General features: G+C 45.3%; 1 protein-coding gene across 4 annotated transcripts in view; it reads left to right on the top strand.

Annotated features, from left to right (window-relative positions):
* LOC135556171 (low-density lipoprotein receptor-related protein 8-like) overlaps window positions 1–27,716 on the top strand; it is a 249,983-nt gene that overhangs the window by 215,956 nt on the left and 6,311 nt on the right. For all 4 annotated transcript variants that reach the window (XM_064989153.1, XM_064989155.1, XM_064989154.1 and 1 more), the window contains exons 11-16: window positions 5,510–5,737; window positions 9,528–9,646; window positions 11,387–11,526; window positions 14,057–14,198; window positions 16,845–16,997; window positions 17,739–18,137. In XM_064989153.1, the coding sequence (XP_064845225.1) occupies window positions 5,510–5,737; window positions 9,528–9,646; window positions 11,387–11,526; window positions 14,057–14,198; window positions 16,845–16,997; window positions 17,739–18,137 (1,181 nt within the window). The remainder of the gene's footprint in view (window positions 1–5,509; window positions 5,738–9,527; window positions 9,647–11,386; window positions 11,527–14,056; window positions 14,199–16,844; window positions 16,998–17,738; window positions 18,138–27,716) is intronic.

A 27,716-nucleotide genomic window follows, 5' to 3' on the forward strand; every position in this document is an offset into this window, starting at 1 on the left:
CCTGGTTTTCACTTCTATTTTTTGTTTGTTCCCTTCTCTGGGAGAGCAGTCTGAGCTTCGGGGTCACAGTCCTGCTGCTCCTCCAGAGTGCCATTGGCCCACTCAACAAAGTTGTCTGCTGCCCTCTTCGCACCGTCAAAGTCTCGGGCACACTTTCTCAGGTTATCCTCCGTTCCTGTCACCAAGTGCTGTTACGATATCCATGCCACTTGTTTGCAAGTATTTAGAGAAAGGGGATGTCTGCTCAAAAATGCTGAGAAAAACCCCAGCTGTGAGTATGGTTTCATACTTTAGGAGAGCATCCTTGTACCACTTGGGCCTTGCTTCGCATGCCAGGTTTTATGGTCACATCCTTTTCAATTCTTTCCATAGTGACGACCACATCCGTGTAAAGTGCACGGTCAGGCTTTGCAAAGCTTCCAAATACTTTCCTCAGGGCCTCGTCTTTGGCCCACCAGCGTGTTTCACCAATTACATCAAGCCATCTGTGTCTCCTGTCTTCATTGGTTTCCCCCCACAGCTTCATGCGCTTGTCGGAATCTCGAACGAACACTGCAATGTCATTCAGTAGTGAGAAAAGGGATTCACTTGCCACAACAACCCCAGTGGTGTCAGTTAGCACAAGGTTGAGGACATGTGAGTAACACCATAGGTGTACTCGGTTAGGAGACTCTCATGTGACCAATGCAGAGAAGCCCCTGTATTGTCCCTGCATATGCATATGAGCTGCTCCCGTTGCATTACCAACACACTGTTTGACATCTATGACCCTCATCTCAAGGTTCTGTTTCATAAGGTCCACAAAGTGCTTTCCAGTCGATGACTCACAGTCAATGACCACAATGAGTCTCTCGTGAACAACGTCAGTGAACGTATCGCAGAACTACTGCACACTGGTCTTTGGATGTCAAATCCTGTGTTGTGTCCGTTTGTATTGAGAAGATCCCTGCTTTTCTGACTTCAAAAGCAATTGTCCGCTGAATCAACATTCTGATGACTTCAATTACTTTATTTGCTGTTGTTTTGGACGTCATGGTTACCAAGTACCCTCGTCCTTTACTTCCCATCTGCTTCTTGCTCTTCTCAATGCAATCACTAACATGCTCTTGTAGGCAGACATCATATTTGCTGAGCAACAATATAAGCTCAAGAAACTTGCCATGATTGACGGCCATGTATTCGAAGTTATATGCAGCTTTGTGTCTGTGTCCTCTGTAGCTAAGCCCACATTTACCAATAACTTTAAATACATCAATCAATCGCCTCCTCTTTCTGACCTGGTCTCATTGGACTGACATTTGCTTATCACTCAGAAGGGTACGGATGTCTGCTTTGCTGGCTCTGAGGAAAAAGGCTTCTGCACTTTCTCTACGGGTCTTGCTTCTCTCGTGTTCCTGTACTCTCTGATGGGCATGTTTCCAGGCCTGCATGCCTCCTTTGACAAATGCACTATCACTGGCTGAAGGTTTTGCGAATGCAAGACATACTGAGCAGAACAAGGAGTGAGTTACCTCATTGTATGTCAGCCATTTTCTGTTTGTGCCATCTTTGGAGCGGAATACATTGGGAATGACTCTTTGAGGGGTTTGTTTTGGGAGGTACAGATGAAACAAGTCAAAATCATTGGACTGAGGACGGGCAAAATAATCAAATGGATTTTCAGTGCTTTTGCTGTCCCTTTCTATTTTCCCTGTACTGGGCTCTGAATCTCTCTCTCTCTCTCTCTCTCTCTCTCTCTCTCTCTCTCTCTCTCTCTCTCTCTCTCTCTCTCTCTCTCTCTATCCCTCTCCCTCTCCCTCTCTCTCTCTCTCTCTCTCTCTCTCTCTCTCTCTCTATCCCTCTCCCTCTCTCTCTCTCTCTCTCTCTCTATCTATCCCTCTCCCTCTCTCTCTCTCTCTCTCTCTCTCTCTCTCTCTCTCTTCTCTCTCTCTCTCTTCTCTCTCTCTCTCTCTCTTTTTCTCTATCCCTCTCTCTCTGCATCTGTGGCAAGGCCCTTTCTCCTTTTTATTCTTTACCTCTCTGTTCCACCTTTCCTTTTCTGATCGTCCATTTCGCCGTGCGACTTGTCTAAAATGTTATCGTTAGAGAAGCAGGTAGACGGTTGCTATGTGCAACCTGATGTCATTTTAGGCGCGGGGGACACTGCAGCGTGAGAGTCGTGCCTAATGTGTGTATTCTCTGTTGACGATGCACAGCAGGCCAAAACGACCCTCAGGCTACCGGGAAATGTCCCGTTGCCCCCGACGGCCAGTCCGCCAGTGGACAAACCCTATGTGTTTGATGAATTAAGTCAAATTCTTCACGAGGGCGCCAGTGATCAAAATAAGCAGAAGTAAAAAATAAAAAAATAATGACATTTTTTAAATGTTTTTAAATATGTAACTATTCTCCTCCCACTCCTGCTGTCTTTCGCAGTCTGCCATTACTCTCCTGAAGTTGCCGGTAATCGGCTACACGAGGAGTCGGCAACCTTTCTCATGTTGAATGCCAATTTATCTTACCATTTCTACCGATCTGCTCGCCAGTTTTCATTTTCATATGCACATTTAAGGTGAAACAGTTATAATAACGTCTTCATATCTCAAAATCATTGTCATGTGGTTAATCAAAATTATATCCAAGTCTAAATGAAAATTATACAAATCTAAAAAGGAATTCCTATTGCCATTGCCACCTATCAAAAATAGTCTACAATAAGCCAACAAATAGAAACCAACAAATAAAGCCATCAAATAGCAGCCTGCAGGTAGAAAATATCCTGATTCAAATAAATATCCTATAAATCACATTGGCTACACATGGCCTGTTTGCAATGAACTTGAAACATTATATCATATTAAATTGATCAAGCTTGGCTAGCAAACTTGCAACATTGTATGACATATTCTGGGCCCTCAATGAAAAATAATACCAGCACCCAAAATGAGTTTCGGGGACCTATTTCAGTCCATGCACTGATAAGAAGTAATCAGGTGGGCCTATTTTACAATGCTTGCACTGGATCAGATGACATTTTTCACTTTCACGCTGAGTGGTTATCAAAAGGGAGAGAGCTGGAAAGATGTTTCAGGTAGCCTGTGGGCCTACTTCTATACGTGCACGTTCCTTACTCATTAACACCCTAATAATGTCTTCATATCTTACATTACTCAAATCACATGTACATACTGTTTTGAGACTAGAGGTCGACCGATTATGATGTTTCGACTTCCGAAACCGATTATTGGAGGACCAAAGAAAAGCCGATACCGATTAATCCGCCAATTTTTATATCTATTTTTGTAATAATGACAACTACAAAAATACCGATTGAACACTTTTATTTTAACTTCATATACATTTAGTCTCAAATAAAAATATTCCCAGTTAAGAGGAATTATACAGTTATTATAGGAATTATAGGACTAATTATAGGACTATTTCTCTCTATACCATTTGTATTTCATATAGCTTTGACTATTGGATGTTCTTATAGGCACTATTTTATTGCCAGCTTAATCTCGGGAGTTGATAGGCTTGAAGTCATAAACAGCGCTGTGCTTCAGCGCTGTGCATTGCGAAGACCTGCTGGCAAACGCAGGAAAGTGCTGTTTGAATGAATGCTTACGAGCCTGCTGCTGCCTATCACCGCTCAGTCAGACTGCTCTATCAAATATCAAATCATAGACTTAATTAGAATATAATAAACACACAGAAAAACGAGCCTTAGCTTCTGGATTTGACCATATTAATGACCTGTCATTTTGAAAACAAAACGTTTATTCTTTCAGTGAAATACGGAACGTTGGCGACCCTAAGTCTAAATATTGCTGTTACATTGCACAATCTTCAATGTTATGTCATAATTATGTACAATTCTGGCAAATGAATTACGGTCTTTGTTAAGAAGAAATGGTCTTCACACAGTTCGCAACGAGCCAGGCGGCCCTAACTGCTGCATATACCCTGACTTGAATGCGCCTTTGTTAAATCATTACCCGTTTGGTGAAGTAGGCTGTGATTCGATGATAAATGAACAGGCACCGCATTGATTATATGCTATGCAGGACAAGCTAGTTAAACTAGTAATATCATCAACCATGTGTAGTTATGATTATGTTAAGATTGATTGTTTTTTATAAGATACATTTAATATTAGCTAGCAACTTACCTTGGCTCCATGCTGCGCTCGCGTAACAGGTGGTCAGCCTGCCACGCAGTCTCCTCGTGGATTGCAATGTAATCGGCCATAATTGGCGATTACCGATTGTTATGAAAACTTGAAATCGGCCCTAATTAATCGGCTATGGCTATGCCGATTAATTGAGACCCATTCACTGGACACTTTAATAAATGGATCACCAGTCACTTTAAACAATTCCACTTTAAATAATGCCACATTTAAATTGTTTACATATCTTACATTACTCATATCACATGTATATACAGTATTTTATATCATCTATTGCACCTTGCCTATGCCGCTCGGCCATCGCTCATCCATATACTTATATGTACATATTCTCATTCACCCCTTTAGATTTGTGTGTATTAGGTAGTTGTTGGGAATTGTTAGATTACTCGTTAGATATTACTGCACTGGCGGAACTAGAAGCACAAGCATTTCGTTACACTCGCATTAACATCTGCTAACCATGTGTATGTGACCAATAAAATTTGATTTGATTTGAACATACTCTGCAAACAATTTGTCCAGTCAGACAATGAAAACTGGAAGACTGGAATAATAATGTTGAATGCATTCAAATAATTACCGTAACCAAAGTAACAAGCATCATGGATTAGAAATTATAGGAATTAACGGCAAATGTACTACTGGTGGTATATGTAATGGGGAATAGATATACACTAACAATCAAATGCAAACAATTCACAGAATGAAGTTATGAAACAATGAATGTGCACAAATGTACGATAAACTTCATCATTTTAAATAACGTGACAGTTGAAATGAAGAACGCAATCTGCTACATCTCCCAATTTATTGCACAAGTTGACTGCAGGTAATATTTTAAAAAGTAGCTACACATATTCAGATTGTTTTGACGGTATTGAAAAACCATTATGTGTATAATGGTATATTGTATACCACCCAAGCCTAGTGACAACAGCCTATTAGAGGAATTACTGGCCAGGAGAGTCCCTCCTCATGGTGACACCAGCCTATCAGAGTTATTACTGGCCAGACGAGTCCGCTCATTATGGTGTCAACAGCCTATCAGGGACATAACTGCCATGTTGACAACAGCCTATCAGATGGATACCTTAGCTTTTTTACTCAGTTAAGCTCTTGTATCAGACCTTTGGTTTTGTTCAATGTAATGTATCAGATACATTGTTTTTGTATTACAGAGTGGTTTGATATACGACCCTGACACCTGGAAGGGTCAGAAGTTAATTGCGTTGTGTTCTCTCCCTCTTTCTAAATGTCTTAATATACTATCCATGTGTCTTTATACATATGTGTTATAGTAACGTCATGAAAACCTCTTCTTCTCTGTCTCCCCAGTGCATACATCAACAAGGCCAGTGATTTGTCGGAGCAGGTGACTCTGATCGAGACAGCTCTAACCGCTCCAGAGGGCTTGGCAGTAGACTGGGTTCACAAGAACATCTACTGGACCGACTCCGGAGACAAGACCATCTCTGTTGCCACTGGAGACGGCAAGAAGAGGAGGATCCTGATCGCCACGGAGCTGAGCGAACCGCGTGCTATCGCTGTGGACCCCCGACATGGGTAAGAGGTTGGAAGGAGAGATGAGGGGGCTTGGGAGAGAGGTAAGGTGGGGTAGAGTTGGATTTATTGTTGGGAGTAGGTGGGTGATGGAGGGAATGAGGGAGGCAGGGAGAAAAACAAAGTTGTGAGAGAGACTGATTGGGTGAGAAAGTAAGACAGGTTGAGTGTCCGTGAGGCTTTGTATTTCTTTCATTATGTGTTGCCCATCTGGTCAGAGCACTGGAACAGGTGGCCATCTGCTCTTTCCTCTCAGCTTATCGCCTTGTTTGTGACCTCCCTCCCTCTCTCCCTTCCTGCCTTCCTCCCTTTCCCCTCCCCTCCATATCCCTCCCTCACTTTCTGTCAGATGTAGCTGTAGGCATCAGTAGCTGCAAGCTAGCACCTCAGTCTCCAGCGTCACAGCTCTCTCACCACTTAAGCTCCTCTCATCTCCGATCTCCCTGGCTCCGCCTGACGACTCTATTCCCTTAGGCCTTCTTTCCACAACATTACTGAGCTAGACAAGCATGTAACACATGCAAATGAGCCCAATCCAGGTTTGGTTCCCTACTACAGAGAGAAAAGAGAATGTTTGCTAACTGTCCCTAAGGCTGTAGCGGTCGTAAAACTTTATCAGGCAGTGATTGTCATGCAAATAACTGCCGGTCTCACGGCAATTGACCGTTAACTAACGTCGGCGCGGGAAACATCACCGTTAACTAACGTCAACACGTGAAACATCACCGTTAACTAACGCCAACACGTGAAACATCTCATGGCTTCGACACATAGCCTAAAAGACTTTTGGATCATCTACATTTTAAAAAGTCTAATAAATCCATGTAATATAGCCTCCACCATCACAATAAATACATTATTTATTTTAGGCAGGTCTAAAGAAACATGATGTGAAGAAAATGTAGCCTATTCCAGAAGAACAGAATACCATTTTCTGAGTTGTCCTTATCTTAGGGCCTGATCTTGCTGGCTTTGGCTTATAATACCTGTGGCATTATTTTGTATTATTTTATAGTAAGAAGAATACAATTGAACACAGCTGAATAAAATAGACAGGATTTCCCCCCCAAACGATTTTCCAGAGGGAGTGCGCACATGCAGCTACTTTATGTTGAGCTCTTAGTTTAGAATTATTTATGCAACTTTAGTTGTGATGCAAATGTTGGGCTATATGTAAATATTAGGCAATGCAAATAGTCTGGGTAGCCATTTGACTAGATGTTCAGGGGTTTTATGGCTTGGGGGTAGAAGCTGTTTAGAAGCCTCTTGAACCTTGACTTGGCATTCCGTTGCCGTGTGGTAGCAGAGAGAACAGTCTATGACTAGGGTGGCTGGAGTCTTTGACAATTTTTAGGGCCTTCATCTGACACCGCCTGGTATAGATGTCCTGGATGGCAGGAAGCTTGCCCCAGTGATGTACTGGGCCGTTCGCACTAACCTCTGTAGGTCCTTGTGGTCGGAAGCCGAGCAGTTGCCATACCAGGCAGTGATGCAACCAGTCTGGATGCTCTCGATGGTGCAGCTGTATAACCTTTTGAGGATCTGGGAACCCATGCCAAATCTTTTCAGTCTTCTTAGGGGGAATAGGTTTTGTCGTGCCCTCTTCATGACTGTCTTGGTGTGCTTGGACCATGTTAGTTTGTTGGTGATGTGGACACCAAGGAACTTGAAGCTCTCAACCTGCTCCACTGCAGCCCTGTCGATGAGAATGGGGGCATGCTCGGTCCTCTTTTTCCTGTAGTCCACAATCATCTCCTTTGTCTTGATCACGTTCAAGGAGAGGTTGACTAAGTTAAAAGGGGTTTTCAGATTTTTTGGCAAATGTATAGAAAAAAACAACTTTAATAATACATTTACATAAGTATTCAGACCCTTTACTCAGTACTTTGTTGATGCACCTTTGGCAGCGATTACAGCCTTGAGTCTGACGCTACAAGCTTGGCACACCTATATTTGGGGAGTTTCTCCTATTCTTCTCTTCAGATCCTCTCAAGCTCTGTCAGGTTGGATGAGGAGCGTTGCTGCAGTCTTTTCAGGTCTTTCCAGAGAATATCACTGTACTTTGCTCTGTCCATCCTTCCCTCGATCCTGACAAGTTTCCCAGTCCCTACCACTGAAAACATCCCCACATCTTTCCCCCAGGCATTCAGGCCAAAGAGTTCAATCTTGGTTTCATCAGACCAGAAAATCTTGCTTCTCATGGTCTGAGAGTCTTTAGGTGCCTTTTGCCAAATTCCGGGCTGTCATGTGCCTTTTACTGAGGAGTGGATTCCGTCTGGCCACTCAACCATAATGGCCTGATTGGTGGAGTGCTGCAGAGATGCTTGTCCTTCTGGAAGGTTCTCCCATCTCCACAGCGAGATGGGAGCTCTGTCAGAGTGACCCTTCCAGGCCCTTCTTCCCTGATTGCTCAGTTTGCCCGGGAGGCCAGCTCTATCATTTAATAATGATGGAGGCAATTGTGTTCTTGGGAACCTTGAATGCTGTCGAAATGTTTCGGTACCCTTCCCCATATCTGTGCCCCGACACAATCCTGTCTCGTAGCTCTACGAACAATTCCTTCAACTTCATGGCTTTGATTTTGCTCTGACATGCACTGTCAACTGTGGGACCTTATATAGACAGGTATGTGCTTTTCCAAATCATGTCCAATCAATTTAATTGACCACAGATGAACTCTAATCAAGTTGTAGAAACATCTCAAGGATGGTCAATGGAAACAGGATGCACCTGAGCTCAATTTCGAGTGTCATAGCAAAAGGTCTGAATACTTATGTAAATAAGGTATTTCTAAAAAACTGTTTTCACTTTCTCGTTATGGGGTATTGTGTGTAGATTGATGAGGAGCAATGTTTATTTAATCCATTTTAGAGTAAGGCTGTATCGTAACAAAATGTGGAAAAGGTCAAAGGGCCTGAATACGTTCCAAAGGCACTGTTAAGTCTGCAAATGCGATGATGCATGGAGTGTTTTATTGGAAAGGTGCATTTTTATGGTGAAAATTAGCGTCGCCAAATTTGGAACTCACGCGCTGCCTTTGCCAGGTCGGGTCCACCGGTTGTACAGCGGATTAATGTGGCTAATTTTAAGAACTAAGCAATAAATATAGCATCATGAGAAAGCTGGGATCCTAATTTAAATGGTGGCCCGTCAGAACTGTTTTCACTCACGAATTTCACAGTGTTTGGGCTTATAAGAACACGTTTCACTAGACTCTGTAGGCTATATGCTCTCCAACCGTGTTCCAGGGGTCCTAGGTTTCTAGACTACGTTTGAAGTTATTGGGCCACTTTAGTTGTTATACAAACCATATCAAAATATATAGCCCTATGGACAAGGCTACATGAAAGAAATCACCCCAAAAAGGCCATGCGCTGTTTCTTGCCTCAGACTGCACATGCTGGGCATAATTCACCAGTGATCCCATTGTCACACATCACACTATTCTCAATTTAATCTGGCATCAGAGCACAGTTTTGCAGAAGCCTAGTTAACGGGAGTTTAAACGGTCATGCGGGATTTGACTGCGGTCGTGGCTTGCGACTGCTGGTGTGGCGGTAATACGGTCACCGTAACAGGCCGCTACTGTCCCTTCTGGTCTGTGTATCACTATTTCTATCGTGGAAGTACAACATGAAGGGAGAGGTGCCGTCTGGGTAATATGCGCCCAGTTTGACTTTGTCTCAGGGATAGAGGTGGGATGTGAAGTGTCTCTCGCTCTCCTCTCTCTGCAAAGCAGAGATTCTTGTCACTGTCGTCGTGCTCTCTAACCCCTGTCTCTCTCCTCCCCTAGGTTTATGTACTGGTCTGACTGGGGGACCCAGGCTAAGATAGAGAAGGCTGGCATGAACGGAGTGGACCGCCAGGTACTAGTGTCAGAGAGGATTGAATGGCCCAATGGCATCACTCTGGGTAAGACTGGCACCGCAGGGAGGGAGGGAGCGCTACATGAGGAGAACTGATACAGAGACAAATGGGAGGGAAGTGAAGATGAGGAGAGAGAGAGGGAGAGGGATTGAGGGAGAGAGAGAGAGGAAGGGAGAGAGGGAGAGAGGGAGAAAGAGAGAGGGAGAGAGGGGGAGAGAGAGGGGGAGAGAGAGAGGGAGAGAGAGAGAGACAGAGAGAGAGGGAGAGAGAGAGAGAGAGGTGAGTAGCGATAATAGAAGAAAGATGAAGAGCAAAAGTTGATATAAGATGAAGAATCGTGATGAATAAGGAAGTGTTCACAAAAGAAGCCCCCCTCTCTCTATCTCTCTCTCATTTGACACGTAGTTGTGAGTCACTCAGTCAGCGTGTCTCTGTCATCAATCAGTGTGTAGTTTGTTCATTCAACAGGCTGTGAAAGAAGTGTCCATAGCTTTGCCATCAATACCCCAATCATCCTCCCTTCCATCCCTCAGCGGGCCTGTGCCAATTTTACTCCTCTCCTCTCCCTGCTCACCACTAAGGATGAGACGTAAAATGACACAGCAGAGAGCAGGGAGAGAGAGGTGGAATTGAGGTGTCGCTAGTATGGGCTACATCTGTATGAAAACAAATTATGTTGAGGGTTAGAGGAGCGAGAGTAAAAGAGAGAATAGCTCTGGCTGGCTAATTTGGTTTCTTTGAAGGGGAAAAAAAGGGGATTCTTTTCCCTTTGTAATCTATTTCACAGCCAGCAGGCAGACAGAGTAGATAAGAATGGTTTATTGTGTGAGTGGAGAGAGGTGAGGTTGTGAATTAATTGAGCACCACTGTTACCTGATTCACCCCCCTACAGCTGTGTTATTACATACACATTTACTTTGCTGACCTGCTTATTTGATTCCATAGCAACTTGCCTACGACACACCTACACACAACCAGTTGTAATAGATTGATATTAGCATTCGGTCAGGTGAAGGTAAGTGCCAAGCTCAGGGGCATTTTGGCAGTATTCCCCACCTGGGGATTGAACCAGCAACCTTCTGATTACTATCACTTTTGGAGGGCCTTCACTAACTGGAGGGCCTTGCTGTCAAAGATGATTGATATTCTATTGGACCAGAACTCCATCAAGCTCTCTGTCTAGACCTTTTCTCGTTAACCTCCGAAGGAGTGTTGTACAGTACATTAACCTGACCTCCCACTCGTTCTCTTTTTTCTCTCTCTCCCCCCCTGTCTTCCTCCCCCTCTCCCCCACCCTCTCCCCCCCTGTCTTCCTCCCCCTCTCCCTCACCCTCCCCCCTGTCTTCCTACCCCCTGTCTTCCTCCCTCTCTCCCCCCACCCTCTCTCTCCCACCCCCTGTCTTCCTCCCCCTCTCCCCCACCCTCTCTCTCCCACCCCCTGTCTTCCTCCCCCTCTCCCCCACCCTCTCTCTCCCACCCCCTGTCTTCCTCCCCCTCTCGCCCCCCCCTCCCCCTCTCTCCCCCCGTCTTCCTCCCCCTCTCCCTCACCCTCTCCCCCCTGTCTTCCTCCCCCTCTCCCCCACCCTCTCTCCCCACCCTCTCTCCCCCCCCTGTCTTCCTCCCCCTCTCCACCCCCCTCTCCCCCCTGTCTTCCTCCCCTCTCCCCCACCCTCTCCCACCCCCCTGTCCCCCCCGTCTTCCTCCCCCTCTTCCCCCCACCCTCTCTCACTCCCTCTCTCTCCCCCGTTCTCGCTCTCCGTCTACCCCCCCCCAACCCTCTCTCAGACCTATCTAACAGGCGTCTCTACTGGGTGGACTCTAAGCTGCACCTGCTCTCCAGCATTGACCTAAACGGTGACAACCGCAAAGTGCTGCTGAGCTCCCAGAACCACCTGGGGCATCCCTTCGCACTCACTGTCTTCGAGGTAGAGAGGGGAGCGGTGGGGGGGCGTGGGGGGGTACTGTGATATACTATCGGTAGTCTCTTTCAACAGCTGCTGTGTCGTCGTCACAGGAAGATCCCTGCTACTGTATGAGCCGGGCATGCCAGATGAGTGGCGTACAGGATCGATGGAGGTGATAATGAACAGGTAGTGAGGAGGGAGATGGCCAATAAGAGCTAAACGGTGGCAATAAGGAGTAATAATGGAGATTGGAGAGTCGGGGGGATTGGATGAGATTACAGAGGGCTGGCTGCTCTAAGGGCTACCAGTAGATCACTGATAATGTGGTACTGGTGGAGGGTGCACACAGAGGGGGACACTCTTCTTTCAGAGGGAAATCGATCATGACCAGTGTGTGTGTGTGTGTGTGTGTGTGTGTGTGTGTGTGTGTGTGTGTGTGTGTGTGTGTGTGCGTGCATGCGCGGTTAGAACACACAGACCACTCTAGATTCATATCCTCCAGCGTTGTGTTCTGCAGTAACCAGCACCCAGGAAGAAGAAGAAAACAAAAACAAATGAAAAAGCCTCTACAGTTCCAGCGGTTCAAGCCTCTGGTCCTCAGTACTGCAGGGCCCTAGAGGATGGATGGGTAGAGGGGTCATACATCACAGCCTAGTCCGCCGACAGGGAAGGAGACTCCACACCACCTCGACTCTCCTCCCGGAGGCCTGTGGCCGGGTGTTGTAAACAGGAAAATGTTTTTCCTCCCCATCTTTGTTTTACTGTTGTCTGAGCTGGATAGGATGGGGTGAGAGGGACTGAGATGGGAGCTGACTGTGTAGATGGGCTGCGGCGGACTGCGAGGGCAGAGCAGACAGACTGACAATCAGACTAGAGTGAGGGACTGACAGGTTTGTGCAGCGGTGGGATGGAGAGAATGCGAGGGACTGACAGATGAGTGCAATGCCCTTTCTAATCTGCCATTGTGGGTGAGTGAGTGTACTCCATTTCTAGACAGCTTACCTGAAAGAACTCTCCAGGCTTTTACTGAACTTTCATCTACAGTAGCTGACACCCTTGACACCCTGCACAGTAGATATCGGCCCTTCTGGACCTTTCCCATAAGGAATAATATGACGTAATGCGAGGAAAGGTGTGAGTAGAACTGAGCTGATCCAGAACCAGTGTTAAGTGTAGTAGTGTCAGGGCCGGTAGTGTTAAGGTCTGGGAGATGACTGATCTTAGATCAGTGTTGAAGGCCTGGGAGGTGGTTGTCTCATGGCAGGTAGTGGCTCTGGGATAAAGCCTTCAGACATGAGAGTCACCTTGATCTCACTGTTAAGCCCAGAGTCGTACCTGTACGTGGCTGCAATGCAGCACCCTTGCCCTGTGAAGTTTTAAAACAAAAAGAGGGAGAGAAGAAGAGGGGGGGAAGGTTTATCATCCGGAGGATATTTGTCCTATATCATTTGGGCACTCCTGTCATGTTTTTAAAAGGTTATCTGAATTGAATTATCCCTGAGAGAGAGGGAGAGAGAGAGAGAGAGAGAAGAGGGGGGGACGGGACGGAGAAGGAGAGAAAGACAAACAAGGAGAGGTGAAGGATAAAATAATCCTCCATTGATAATCCAGAGAGGTTAGATAATGCACCCAGGAACCACCTGCACCAGCCCTCCTGCTGCCAGCTGACCTTTAGAAACACAAGGCTTTGTAAACAAACCTATTTCTGCACCTCACCGTAATTGAGACCGAGGGACTAAACCTGAGCACATGCCAGAGTAAGTTAGCCCCTTTACTCCACATCTCTCAATGTCAATCTCTCTCTCTCTCTCTCTCTCTCTCTCTACCTCTTATCCCTCTCCCTCTGTTTCTCTCGCTCTCTCTTTCTCACTCTCTCACAAACTCTCTCTCCTCTTCTGCCTCTCTCTCTCTCTTGCGTTTCGTGTGCGCTCGTGGTTGCAGATGAATCCGGGGTTGCCGTGGCAACCGTGGAACCATCACCTCATCCTCCGCTCCTGCTGCTATGGTATCACTGGAGAGGCTGATAAGGAGGCATTAGATGAGAAGGAGAGAGAGAGAGAGAGAGAGAGAGAGAGAGGAGGTGGGCTGAGGAAGAGAGGAAGGGAGGGAGAGAGAAAAGGACAGAAAGTAATTAAAAGTTGTAAATAGAAACCTGGATCTGGTCTGGGTCCATTTGGACTGCTTCCGAGTATAGCCCCACTCGATGTATGTATCGGGAAAAGTCATTACATGTACTGATGGAAGTCAATGACTGTTCATCAGCGCATGGGAGCTCCACGTAGTGTGATAGGCTACTTACTTTTTACTGTAGATTTTGTCATGATATTGGATCATAAAAATGGTAATTGAGTTGCCTTAGAACGTCCTGCTCATACTTAGATGTGTCTGTGGCAAATATGGGACCCCCTTATCTGCAGGCAGATGTGACTTGAGCCTCTCCTTGACTCCCAACGATTGCACAGCCTCCTGTCCCTCTGTACCTTAGAAGAAAAACTGCGTGTGGTATGTTGAGGACTGAGTCTATCTATCCCAACTCTCCCCTGTCTTCCAGGACCGTGTGTACTGGACAGACCTGGAGGATGAGGCGATCTACAGCGCTAACAGGCTAACAGGCCACGACGTGGCTACGCTAGCCGAACACCTCAACAACCCTCTGGACGTAGTGGTGTTTCACGAACTACGGCAACCCAGAGGTGAGTGACAGACGCGGACGTCCACTGAGCGTACAGAACATTAGGAACACCCACTCTTTCCATGACGCAGACTGGCCCAGGTGAAAGCTATAATTCTTTTATTAATGTCACTTTGTTAAATTCACTTCGATAAAGACGGATTTGTTTGCCTTGAGACAATTGAGACGTGGATTGTGGGCGTGTGCCATTCGGAGGCTGAATGGGCAAGACAAAAGATTTAGGTTCCTTTTGAACGGGGTACGGTAGCAGGTGCCAGATGCGCCGGTATGTGTCAAGAACTGCAACGCTGCAGTGTTTTTCACGCTCAACAGTTTCAACAGTGTGTGTCAAGAATAATCCACCACCCACAGGACACCAGCTAATTTGACACGATTGTGGGAAGCGTTGGAGTCAACTTGGGCAGGTATCCCTGTGGAATGCTTTTCGACAACTTGTAGAGTCCACGTCCCGACGAATTGAGGCTATTCTGAGGGCAAAAGGGGAGATGTGCAACTCAATATTAGGAAAGTGGTCCTAATGTGTGGTATACTCCGTATATACACTCACATACAGACACACAGACAACCTGCAGTAGTAGTTACAGTATTTACGTTGTAGTATTTTGGGGGATAGAGCACTGGAACAAAACTGTCTGTGTTAAAATGGGTCAAGTGTCAAAAAGTAGATCTCCTAACCGACTTGCCAAAACTACAGTGTGTTAACAAGAAACTTGTGGAGTGGTTGAGAAACGGGTTTTAATGACTCCGACCTAAGTGCATGTAAACGTCCGACTTCAACTGCATATGTCTGTCTGCTTGTGTGTTACACTGGGAAATGTGTATGCCTCCTTTCGTGGTGTGTGTGTGAGCGCGTGCGTGCGTGCAAGCATGTGCGGTGCGTGTGTGTGCGTGCGCGTGCGCGTGTGTGTGTGCACAAGTGTGTGAGCGTTGTGTTTTGAGCCTTTGTTTTCCCCTTCTCATTCAGTGCATGCCAGTCGTGTCTCAGTGCCAGTAGAGTGGAGCTAATTAAAGTCTCTCGTTATTAAATAAAGAGCTCTACTAATAAAATATAAGTCAAAGAATGAAGCATACCAGGTCCTGAAGCTGAAAACAAAACAACTGGGTCTAAATGAGGAAATATATGAATGAACTACTGCTGTGCTGCCTGCTGCGGAGTTAGCCGGCGTCCCAAATGGCACCCCGTTCCCTACATATTGGTCAAAGTAGTGCACGACATAGGGAACAGGGTGCAATTTGAGACTCCGCTTTAGTTCCTCATGTACAGTATCTCCAAGGTGAAATATTTATAATAGTGCCACCTCTGCAGATTTTGGTTTCAGGAAGATTTTTGCTACCCTATTCTCTGTCTCGCCTTGACTCCTCTCTCTCTCGCACTCTGTCTCTCTCTCTCTCTCGCACTCTCTCTCTCTCTCGCACTCTCTCTCTCTCTCGCACTCTCTCTCTCGCACTCTCTCTCGCACTCTCTTTCTCTCTCTCTCTCTCTCTCTCTCGCACTCTCTCTCTCGCAAAGTGTTGGTCCCATGTTTCATGAACTGAAATAAAAGATCCCAGAAATGTTCCATACGCACAGAAATCTTATTTCTCTCAAATGTTCAAATGCACAATTTTGTTTATATCCCTGTTAGGAAATAAATTTGGAAAAGAGAATGTATCCACCTGACAGGTGTGGCATATCAAGAATCTGATTAAACAGCATGATCATTACACAGGTGCACCTTGTGCACCTAAAATGCGCAGTTTTGTCACACAACAAAATGCAACAGAAGTTTTGAGGGAGTGTGCAATTGGCATGAAGACTGCAGGAATGTCCACCAGAACTGGTCATTTCATGTTAATGTCTCTACCATAAGCCGCCTCCAACGTTGTTTTAGAGAATTTGGCAGTACGACCAACCGCCCTCTCAACCGCAGACCACGTGTAAAACCACGCCAGCTCTGGACTTCCACATCCGGGCTTCTTCATCAGCGGGATCGTCTGAGACCAGCCACCTGAGACAGCTGATGAAACTGAGGAGTGTTACTGTCTGTAATAACACCCTTTTGAGGGGGAAAACTCATTCGGATTGGCCCGATCAATTTCCTTATATGAACTGTAACTCAATGAAATCGTTGGAATTGTTGCATGTTGCGTTTCATTTTTTTTTTTTGTTCAGTATATTTCCCCCTCAGCTTTTCTCTTTTTTTTTGTGTGAAACTGAACTTTGGAAGCGAGTTGAGTTTCTGTGAGAGCAGAGTATTACGAGTTCTCTGCAGGGTTTGCAGCGTCCTCCTGTATAACAGCACACGTCCCATCGCTTATTATTGTCATCCCCTCCCATCTCATCTTCAGAGTTGTATAATATAGGGAACACGAAAGCTCTTACTCAAGTCCCTGGAAGCTCAGATCAAACGATGTCAAAGACGCTCTCTCTCAAGTCAGTTTTAGACCTCGTGTGGGTGTGTGCAGCCTTATAGGATGCGAAGGGGGTTGTTTTGTAACATAGCTTCATAATATTCGGGGAAAACGTTTTGCCGTGCTGCCACCTCCCGGTGTTCATGAACTTGGGATTCTATTTGAAGTCATTGTTATATCATCCGGGCGAGAGAGCCGCACCTGTTACCCGCGTCACAATAATGTATGATATGTCTCGGGTGTTTCTTCTCCCTAGCTCCAGACAGCTGTAACATGGGCAGTCTACCTAACGGGGGCTGTCAGTACCTGTGTCTCAAAGCCCCGCAGATCACAGACCACTCCCCCAAGTACACCTGCGCCTGCCCCGATGACATGGAGCTCGGGCCCGACATGAGGCGCTGTGTCACAGGTAAACTGTTGAAACGCCGTCGCACAACTTTCTCTCTTCCCCCACTTTACAGCTCTCCCGCATGACAACAGACGGAGATCCCATCTGCCAATCAAACTGTCCTCCTCTGGGAACACTGTTTCTTTTCCTGTCCCCCTCTCTGAAGACTCTCTACGTCGAGAGAGAGAGAGAGAGAGAGAGAGAGAGAAGGAGAGAGAGAGAGAGAGAGAGGGAGAGAGAAGGAGAAAGAGAGAGGGAGAGAGAAGGAGAAAGAGAGATGGAGAGAGAGAGAGAGAGGGAGAGAGAATGAGAGAGAGAGGGAGAGAGAATGAGAGAGAGAGGGAGAGAGAGAGAGAGAGAGAGAGAGAGAGAGTGAGAGGGAGAGAGAAGGAGAAAGAGAGAGGGAGAGAGAGAGAGAGAGAGAGGGAGAGAGAGAAGGAGAGAGAGAGGGAGAGAGTGAGTGAGAGAGAGGGAGAGAGAAGGAGAGAGAGGGAGAGAGAGAGAGAGAAAATACACAAACACACAGGCCACTGGGCAGCATAACTGTACTGCAGATAAATACAAAATGGTGTATTCCCTATAATGTGTAAGTGCAGAGAAGGCAGTTTTGAGTAGTTCAGACCCATTTTTGTTGATGTCTGTTCATGTAAACTGTACAGCTGTCTGTGTCTGTTTACGGTGAAACGCTTGTCTGTGCTATCAGCCGAGCTGCCAGCCTGATAACTCTCGGGTCTCTGTTTAATGTGCTCTTCCCCCCTGCAGTCAAACCCAAGACAACCACAGCAGCTCCTACCACAACCACCACTACTTCCACCCCAGCTCCGACTACAACCACTACTACAACCACAGCTACTTCTACAACCACGACTCCAACCAATACAGCCACAGCTGCTCCTACAACCACCTCCACAACTGCGCGACCACATACGGCCAAAACCACACACCAGCCCAGCACCACGCGGTCGACCACAGCTTCTACAACGTCCCCCCCTCCTCCTCCCCCCAGGACCACAGCTTCATGGAGGACACCCCCCTCCACCTCCTCATCCACCACCACGTTGCCTGCAACCTCCACCCCTGGTCCCCGCTCCACCTCCACACACAGCCCCCCTCTACCCCCGAACAACATTCAGAGAGAGAACGCTAACCTCTCCCACCGCTGTAAGTGGCTTTCAGAAGTGTGTGTGTGTGTGTGTGTGTGTGTGTGTGTGTGTGTGTGTGTGTGTGTGTGTGTGTGTGTGTGTGTGTGTGTGTGTGTGTGTGTGTGTGTGTGTGTGTGTGTGTGTGTGTTTCCGTGCGGGCTTGTGTATACATGTATGAACAGATACAGATGTGTATCAACAATTACATGCTCTTGTCACAACGACGAAGCGGCTACTCTCCCACTAAATATTCCTCCTTCCCTCTGTTCTCCACCTCTCTTCTCGTTACCTGTGACAGACAGTTTGAGTGTGTAATGACAGACTAGGCCACTCTCTACAGTGTGTGAGAGAATCACTCAGTGCATCACGTCTGTCCACCCTGCCTCTCCTCTCCTCATCAGAGGGGTGTGGTTTACCTGTCAATCAATCAATCCCATTCGATTTTTAAAGCCCTTTTTTACACCAGCAGTTGTCGCGAAGTGCTCATCCAGAAACCCAGCGCTAACTTACGCTTGCAGACCCGTTGTCCCTTCCCATTGTCCCTTCCCATTGTCCCTTCCCATTGTCCCTTCCCATTGTCCCTTCCCTCATCTGTCATCTTGAGTCCTGCAAACCTGGGATCACTTTCTTTTTCTTTCTCTCGCTCTGCCTGTCTCTCTCTCTCTCTCTCTCCAGGACTCATTCCCTTTTCCTTTTGTCGTCCTCCTTTCAATCAAGCTTTATTGGCAACGACAGCTTGAGAGCAACATACTGTATATGGAAAACAACAATGAAATGACAATGAAAATGACTTAAATTGCTTAAAATGTGTTTCCTATGCAATCTTTTTTTTTTAAGACAACAAAGTCAGTTGTGATTATAGTTGTAACAACGGGAAACACATCTGCGGTGAGCTTTGTTAAAACTGTGTGCTGAACAGACAAATAGAAAATCAATGATTCAACTTACACCACTTTCATCGGGCTCTTTCAGCTTGCACTAGATAAAGACACTCAGCAAAACACACTGGATGACTCACCCGTACATACAGTTGGAGTGGGAAGTTTACATACACCGTAGCCAAATGCATTTAAACTCAGTTTTTCAAAAGGTCAGTTAGGTCACTTAGGTCACTTAGGTCAGTTAGGATCACCACTTTTATTTTAAGAATGTGAAATGTCAGAATAATAGTAGCGAGAATGATTTATTTCAGCTTTTATTTCTTTCATCACATTCTCAGTGGTTCAGATGTTTACATACACTCAATTAATATTTGGTATTATTGCCTTTAAATTGTTAAACTTGGGACAAATGTTTCGGGTAGCCTTCCACAAGCTTCTCACAATAAGTTGGGTGAATTCTGGCCCATTCCTCCTGACAGAGCTGGTGTAACTGAGTCAGGTTTGTAGGCCTACTTGCTCGCACCGGCTTTTTCAGTTCTGCCCACAACATTTATATAGGATTGAGGTCAGGGCTTTGTGATGGCCACTCCAATACCTTGACTTTTTTGTCCTTAAGCCATTTTGCCACAACTTTGTAAGTATGTTTGGGGTCATTGTCCATTTGGAAGACCCATTTGCGACCTATTTTATTTATGTATTTACTTTATTTCACCTTTATTTAACCAGGTAGGCTAGTTGAGAACAAGTTCTCATTTGCAACTGCGACCTGGCCAAGATAAAGCGTAGCAATTCAACACATACAACAACACAGAGTTACACATGGAATAAACCAAACATACAGTCAATAATACAGTAGAACAAAAGAAAACAAAAAGTCCATATACAGTGAGTGCAAATGAGGTAAGTTAAGGAAATAAATAGGCCATGGTGGCGAAGTAATTACAATATAGCAAATAAACACTGGAATGGTAGATCAGCAGAAGATGAATGTGCAGGTAGAGATACTGGGGTGCAAAGGAGCAAAATAAATAAATACCAGTATGGGGATGAGGTAGGTAGATAGATGGGCTGTTTACAGATAGGCTAAGTACAGGTGCAGTGATCTGTAAACTGCTCTGACAGCTGGTGCTTAAAGCTAGTGAGGGAGATGTGAGTCTTCAGCTTCAGAGATTGTTGCAGTTCGTTCCAGTCATGGGCAGCAGAGAACTGGAAGGAAAGACGACCAAAAGAGAAATTGGCTTTGGAGGTGACCAGTGAGATATACCTGCTGGAGCGCGTGCTACGAGTGGGTGCTGCTATGGTGACCAGTGAGCTGAGATAAGGCGGGGCTTTACCTAGCAGAGACTTGTAGATAACCTGTAGCCAGTGGGTTTGGTGACGAGTATGAAGCGAGGGCCAACCAACGAGCGCGTACAGGTCATAATGGTGGGTAGTGTATGGGGCTTTGGTGACAAAATGGATGGCACTGTGATAGACTGCATCCAGTTTGTTGAATAGAGTGTTGGAAGCTATTTTATAGACGACATCCCCGAAGTCGAGGATCGGTAGGATGGTCAGTTTTACGAGGGTATGTTTGGCAGCATGAGTGAAGGATGCTTTGTTGCGATATAGGAAGCCGATTCTAGATTTAATTTTGGATTGGAGATGCTTAATGTGAGTCTGGAAGGAGAGTTTACAGTCTAACCAGACACCCAGGTATTTGTAGTTGTCCACGTATTCTAAGTCAGAGCCGTCCAGAGTAGTGATGTTGGAAGGGCGAGCAGGTGCGGGCAGCGATCGATTGAAAAGCATGCATTTAGTTTTTCTTGTGTTTAACCTCTTACACTTATGGTGGCGCTATTTCATTTTTGGAAGAAAAACGTTCCCGTTTTAAACAAGATATTTTGTCACAAAAAGATGCTCGACTATGCATATAATTGCTACTGTTCGAAAGAAAACACTCTGACGTGTCCAGAAATACAAATATCTTCTCTGTGCGTGCCCTTTAACGTGAGCTTCAGGCAAAACCAAGATGACTTGGCATCCAGGAAATGACAAGGATTTTTGAGGCTCTGTCTTTCAGGATCTCCTTATATGGCTGTGAACGCAAGAGGAATGAGTCTGCCCTTTCTGTCGTTTCCCCAAGGTGTCTGCAGCATTGTGACGTATTTGTAGGCAGATCGTTGGAAGATTGACCATAAGAGACCACATTTACCACATGTCCGCCCGGTGTCCTGCGCCGAAAGTGGTGCGCAAAAGTCACCTGCCAGTATTTTTCCATGGGGCACAGAGAGAAGCAAGCTTCCATGAACTGCATGTCAATGAAGAGATATGTGAAAAAACACCTTGAGGATTGATTCCAAACAACGTTTGCCATGTTTCGGTCAATATTATGTAGTTAATCCGGAAAAAGTTTCACGTTGTAGGTGACTGCATTTTCGGTTCGTTTCGGTAGCCAGGCGCAATGTAGAAAACGGAACGATTTCTCCTACACACAGACGCTTTCAGGAAACACTGCGCATTTGGTATGTGGCTGGGAGTCTCCTCATTGAAAACATCAGAAGCTCTTCAAAGGTAAATGATTTTATTTATTTGGTTATCTGGCTTTTGTGAAAATGTTGCGTGCTACATGCTACACAAAATGCTATGCTAGCTTTGCATACTCTTACACAAATTAGTCAATTTCTATGGTTCAAAAGCATATTTTGAAAATCTGAGATGACAGTGTTGTTAAGAAAAGGCTAAGCTTGAGAGCAAACGCATTATTTTAATTTTATTTGCGATTTTCAGAAATCGTTAACGTTGCGTTATGCTAATGAGCCTGAGGCTTAGTCACAATCCCGGATCCGGGATGGGGAGTTTCAAGAGGTTAAGAGCAGTTGGAGGCCACGGAAGGAGAGTTGTATGGCATTGAAGCTCGTCTGGAAGTTAGTTAACACAGTCCAATGAGGGGCCTGAAGTATACAGAATGGTGTCGTCTGCGTAGAGGTGGATCAGAGAATCACCAGTAGCAAGAGCAACATCATTGATGTATACAGAAAAGAGTCGGCCCAAGAATTGAACCCTGTGGCACACCCATAGAGACTGTCAGAGGTCCAGACAACAGGCCCTCTGATTTGACACACTGAACTCTATCAGAGAAGTAGTTGGTATACCAGACGAGGAAATCATTTGAGAAACCAAGGCTGTTGAGTCTGCCAATAATAATGTTGTGATTGACAGAGTCGAAAGCCTTGGCCAGGTCGATGAATACGGCTGCACAGTAATGTCTCTTATCGATGGCGGTTATGATGTAATTTAGAACCTTGAGCATGGCTGAGGTGCACCCATCACCAGCTCTGAAACCAGATTGCATAGCGGAGAAGGTATGGTGGGATTCGAAATGGTCAGTAATCTGTTTGTTAACTTGGCTTTCGAATACCTTAGAAAGACAGGGTAGGATATATATAGGTCTGTAGCAGTTTGGGTCTAGAGTGTCACCCCCTTTGAAGAGGGGGATGACCGCGGCAGCTTTCCAATCTTTGGGAAACTCAGACGATACGAAAGAGAGGTTGAACAGGCTAGTAATAGGGGTTACAACAATTTTGGCAGATAATTTTAGAAAGAGAGGGTCCAGATTGTCTAGCCCGGCTCATTTGTAGGGGTCCAGATTTTGCAGCTCTTTTAGAACATTGACTATCTGGATTTGGGTGAAGGAGAAATGGTGGGGCTTTGGCGGGTTGCTGTCGAGGGTGCCGGGCAGTTGACCGGGGTAGGGGTAGCCATGCTGGCCAGCCATAGATGAATGATTATTGAAGTTCACAATTATAGTGGATCTATCGGTGGTGACAGTGTTTCCTAGCCTCAGAGCAGTGGGCAGCTGGGAGGAGGTGCTCTTATTCTCCATGGACTTTACAGTGTTCCAGAACTTTTTTGAGTTTGAACTACAGGATGCAAATTTCTGTTTGAAAAAGCTAGCCTTAGCTTTTCTAACTGCCTGTGTATATTTGTTCCTAACTTCCCTGAAAGGTTGCATATCACGGGGGCTATTCGATGCTAATACAGAACGCCACAGGATGTTTTTGTGCTGGTCAAGGGCAGACAGGTCTGGCGTGAACCAAGGACTATATCTATTCCTAGTTCTACATTTTTTGAGAGGGGCATGCTTATTTTAAGATGGTGAGGAAGGCACTTTTAAAGAATAGCCAAGCTTTAACTTCCTGACTGATGTCTTGAGATGTTGCTTCAATATATCCACATAATTTTCCTCATGCTGCCATCTATTTTGTGAAGTGCACCAGTCCCTCCTGCAGCACAGCATGATGCTGCCACCTCCGTACTTCACGGTTGGGATGGTGTTCTTCGGCTTGCAAGCCTCCCCCTTTTTCCTCCAAACATAACGATGGTCATTATGACCAAACAGTTCTAGTTTTGTTTCATCAGACCTGAGGACATTTCTCCAAAGAGTAGGATCTTTGTCTCCATGTGCAGTTGCAAACTGTAGTCTGTCTTTTCTATGGCGGATTTTGAGCGGTGGCTTCTTCCTTGCTGAGGGGCCTTTCAGGTTGTGTCAATATAGACTCGATTTACTGTGGATATAGATACTTTTGTACCTGTTTCATCCAATTGCTCCCAAAGATGAACCAGACTTGTGGAGGTCAACAATTATTTTTCTGAGGTCTTGGCTGATTTCTTTTGATTTTTCCATGATGTCAAGCAAAGAGGCACTGAGTTTGAAGGTAGGCCTTGAAATACATCCACAGGTACACCTACAATTGACTCAAATTATGTCAATTAGCCTATCAGAAGCTTCTAAAGCCATGACATCATTTTCTGGAATTTTCCAAGCTGTTTAAAGGCAGTCAACTTAGTGTAAAGCCATGACATCATTTTCTGGAATTTTCCAAGCTGTTTAAAGGCAGTCAACTTAGTGTATGTAAACTTCTGACCCACAGGAATTGTGATACAGTGAATTATAAGTGAAATAATCTGTCTGTAAACAAATATTGGAAAAATGACTTGTTACATGCACAAAGTAGATGTCCTAACCGACTTGCCAAAACTGTAGTTTGTTAACAAGAAATTTGTGGAGTTGTTGAAAAGCTATTATTAATTACTCCAACCTAAGTGTATGTAAACTTCTAACTTCAACTGTATATTATTGCTAATTAGCTGTTCTGTGAATGGAAAATTCTCACCTTTTTTAAAGGGTTCACTTGAGTACTTGAAAAACGAGTTTTAATGACTCCAACCTAAGTGTATGTAAACTTCCGACTTCAACTGTGTGTGTATGTGTGTATACTGTCCCATATAACCCAGATGATAGAGCACCACCATCAGGCCAGAGTTTGTTACGACAGTCTCTGGGAAGTGTTCATATTGATTAGTGTGTGTAGTGGTTATTTATGAGGAGGAGCACAGCGAGAGTCGCTGGGTTTTTATTCATAAAAAGTAAGCAGCAGAACCACGCGAGGCTACACGATGAATGTGGTGAGCCTGCTCTGGAGTCTGGACTATATCGTTCGAACCATTGCTGATCACTCTACAGACATGGTATAGTGAGAGAGAGGGAGAGAAGCTGGGGGGCAGAGAGTTGAATAGAGAAGAGGGAGGGAGTAAGGAGATGGTTGGGATTTGGCAATGTGGTACAGAGAGGAGGGTGAAATAAGGGATGGGAAAGTATAGTTTAAAGTGATGGAGAGAGAGAGAGAGAGAGCCTAAGGGTGAGAGGAAGAGTTAGAGAGTTGAGGACGGAGAGAACAGATGGGAGTTAAGAGGAGAGTTTAGTGAGCTGACAGAAATTGATGTATAGAGGTAGAAGAGGTAATGGGAGACAGAGGGAGAGAGTTTTAGAAAGAGTTAGGAGGGGATGTTCCAGTAAGCAGTCTCTCTGTGGTCCCCTAACAAATCAGACTTCAAAAGCATGTTCCAATGTTCTAAGAAGGAAAAATTCTCCTACTTCTACACCGCAAACAGTCGTAGGGAGGGGGGCGGATATGGACGGGGGAAAATGGGACACGACGAGCAGTTTTCCCGATTTCCCGAACCCACAGGTCGTGTGTTATTCCGAGTTGGTGCACAATGCACATTGGAGGGTTTTGCCGACATCAGCTGTTACACGTGCGTTGCATTACGCTGTGCGCGGCAGAGCGGAAAAGGCGCAGGCGCTGCAACTAAAAGATGAAAGCGAAACAGTGGATAGTGGTGTTGTAACAAAACACTGGTACAGCTCCCACGCACACCCACAGACACAGAGAGAGAGAGAGAGGGAGAGAGAGAAAGTAACCCTGCAGGTCGAGGTTCAGAGACAGTCAAAATGGATCAAGTATATGTTCTGTGCGCTACTGTAAAATCCCTCCCCGATAATAATACTCCGTAATGAAATTCACTCTTTTCAGCAACTTCAGTCCCCTCATTCCACAGTTCCTACCCTCCAGAGCCTCAGGGCCAGTTCTTTCATAACACATTTTAATATGATTTGATTAATCCCCTTTTGGAGTCTTAGAGCCTATTGGACGTCACTCATGCTTTGGGAACCACGTGACATTTCCTCCACTTTCGCTTAGTCAGAAACTACTGTACAATACCTCCAGTTTAGAGTATTAGACTCACTCACGTGTGTGTGTGTGTGTGTGTGTGTGTGTGTGTGTGTGTGTGTGTGTGTGTGTGTGTGTGTGTGTGTGTGTGTGTGTGTGTGTGTGTGTGTGTGTGTGTGTGTGTGTGTGTGTGTGTGTGTGTGTGTGTGTGTGTGTGTGTGTGTGTGTGTGTGTGTGAGAGATAGATTCATTCACTATCTGATTGTGTGGAGGCTATCATTATGCGGCTGTAGTCGTTATGATCTGCCCTGTTAATCTCCCAGGCTAGGCTCCATTATAGCTGGATAATTAGTGTTGCTAATGGCCCAACAGCCCTATTGGGGAGATGAGGCTGGATTTATTTCCTCGAGAAGGCCTGAGCTCCACACAAACCTGGGTTAGAGGTGAAGGGGATAGGGGGAGACAATACAATGGGACAAGGGACCATTAGACAAAACATGAGAGGTGTAGGGAAGAAGGGAGGGCACTGTCTCTAATTTATTTAATATTTTTTTATTTCACCTTTATTTAACCAGGTAGGCCAGTTGAGAACAAGTTCTCATTTACAACTGCGACCTGGCCAAGATAAAGCAAAGCAGTGTGACAAAAACAACAACACAGAGTTACACATAAACAAACGTACAGTCAATAACACAAAAGAAAAGAAAAATAGAAAAATCTATGTGCAGTGTGTGCAAATGCAGAAGAGTAGGGAGGTAGACAATAAATAGGCCATAGAGGCGAAAATAATTACAATTTAGCATTAATACTGGAGTTATAGATGTACAGAAGATGATGTGCAAGTAGAGATACTGGGGTGCAAAAGAGCAAGAGGGTCAGTAATAATATGTGGATGAGGTAGTTGGGTGTGCTATTTACAGATTGGCTGTGTACAGGTTGAGTGATCGGTAAGCTGCTCTGACAGCTGATGCTTAAAGTTATAGAGGGAGATATAAGACTCCAGCTTCAGAGATTTTTGCAATTCGTTCCAGTCATTGGCAGCAGAGAACTGGAAGGAAAGGCGGCCAAAGGAAGTGTTGGCTTTGGGGATGACCAGTGCAATATACCTGCTGGAGTGCGTGCTATGGGCGGGTGTTGCTATGGTGACCAGTGAGCTGAGATAAGGCGGGGCTTTACCTAGCCACTGATGCGATGTGATCATTCTCGCTCATTTTTCAGAATAAAAGCCTGAAACTATGTCTAAAGACTGTTCACACCATGTGGAAGCCATAGGGAAAGGAATGTGGTTGATATCCCTTTAAATGGAGGGAAGGCATGCAATGGAACATGGAGATTTGTTTCTCTTAGGCACTTCCTGGTTGGATTTTCCTCAGGTTTTCACCTGCAATATCAGTTCTGTTATACTCAGACAATATTTTGACAGTTTTGGAAACTTTAAGTGTGTTTTCTATCCCAATATGACAATGATATGCATATTCTAGATTCTGGGCCTGAGAAATAGGCAGTTTCATTTGGGTACATTTTTCATCCAAACATCAAAATACTACCCCCTACACTCAACAGGTTAATGTGAGTCTGGAAGGAGAGTGTACAGTCTAACCAGACACCCAAGTATTTGTAGTTGTCCACATATTCTAGGTCAGAACCATCCAGAGTAGTGATGCTAGTCGGGCGGGAGGGTGAGGGTGCTAGTTTTACTAGCATTTATAAGCAGTTGGAGGCCACAGTAGGAGTGTTGTATGGCATTGAAGCTCATTTGGAGGTTTGTTAGCACAGTGTCCAAAGAAGGTCCAGATGTATACAGAATGGTATAGAGGTGGATCAGAGAATCACCAGCAGCAAGAGCGACATCATTGATACAGTGCCTTGCGAAAGTATTCGGCCTCCTTGAACTTTGCGACCTTTTGCCACATTTCAGGCTTCAAACATAAAGATATAAAACTGTACTTTTTGTGAAGAATCAACAACAAGTGGGACACAATCATGAGGTGGAATGACATTTATTGGATATTTCAAACTTTTTTAACAAATCAAAAACTGAAAAATTGGGCGTGCAAAATTATTCAGCCCCTTTACTTTCAGTGCAGCAAACTCTCTCCAGAAGTTCAGTGAGGATCTCTGAATGATCCAATGTTGAGCTAAATGACTAATGATGATAAATGCAATCCACCTGTGTGTAATCAAGTCTCCGTATAAATGCACCTGCACTGTGATAGTCTCAGA

This window comes from Oncorhynchus masou, chromosome 15 (genome assembly GCF_036934945.1).
Source record: "Oncorhynchus masou masou isolate Uvic2021 chromosome 15, UVic_Omas_1.1, whole genome shotgun sequence".
NCBI classification, from domain to species: domain Eukaryota; kingdom Metazoa; phylum Chordata; class Actinopteri; order Salmoniformes; family Salmonidae; genus Oncorhynchus; species Oncorhynchus masou.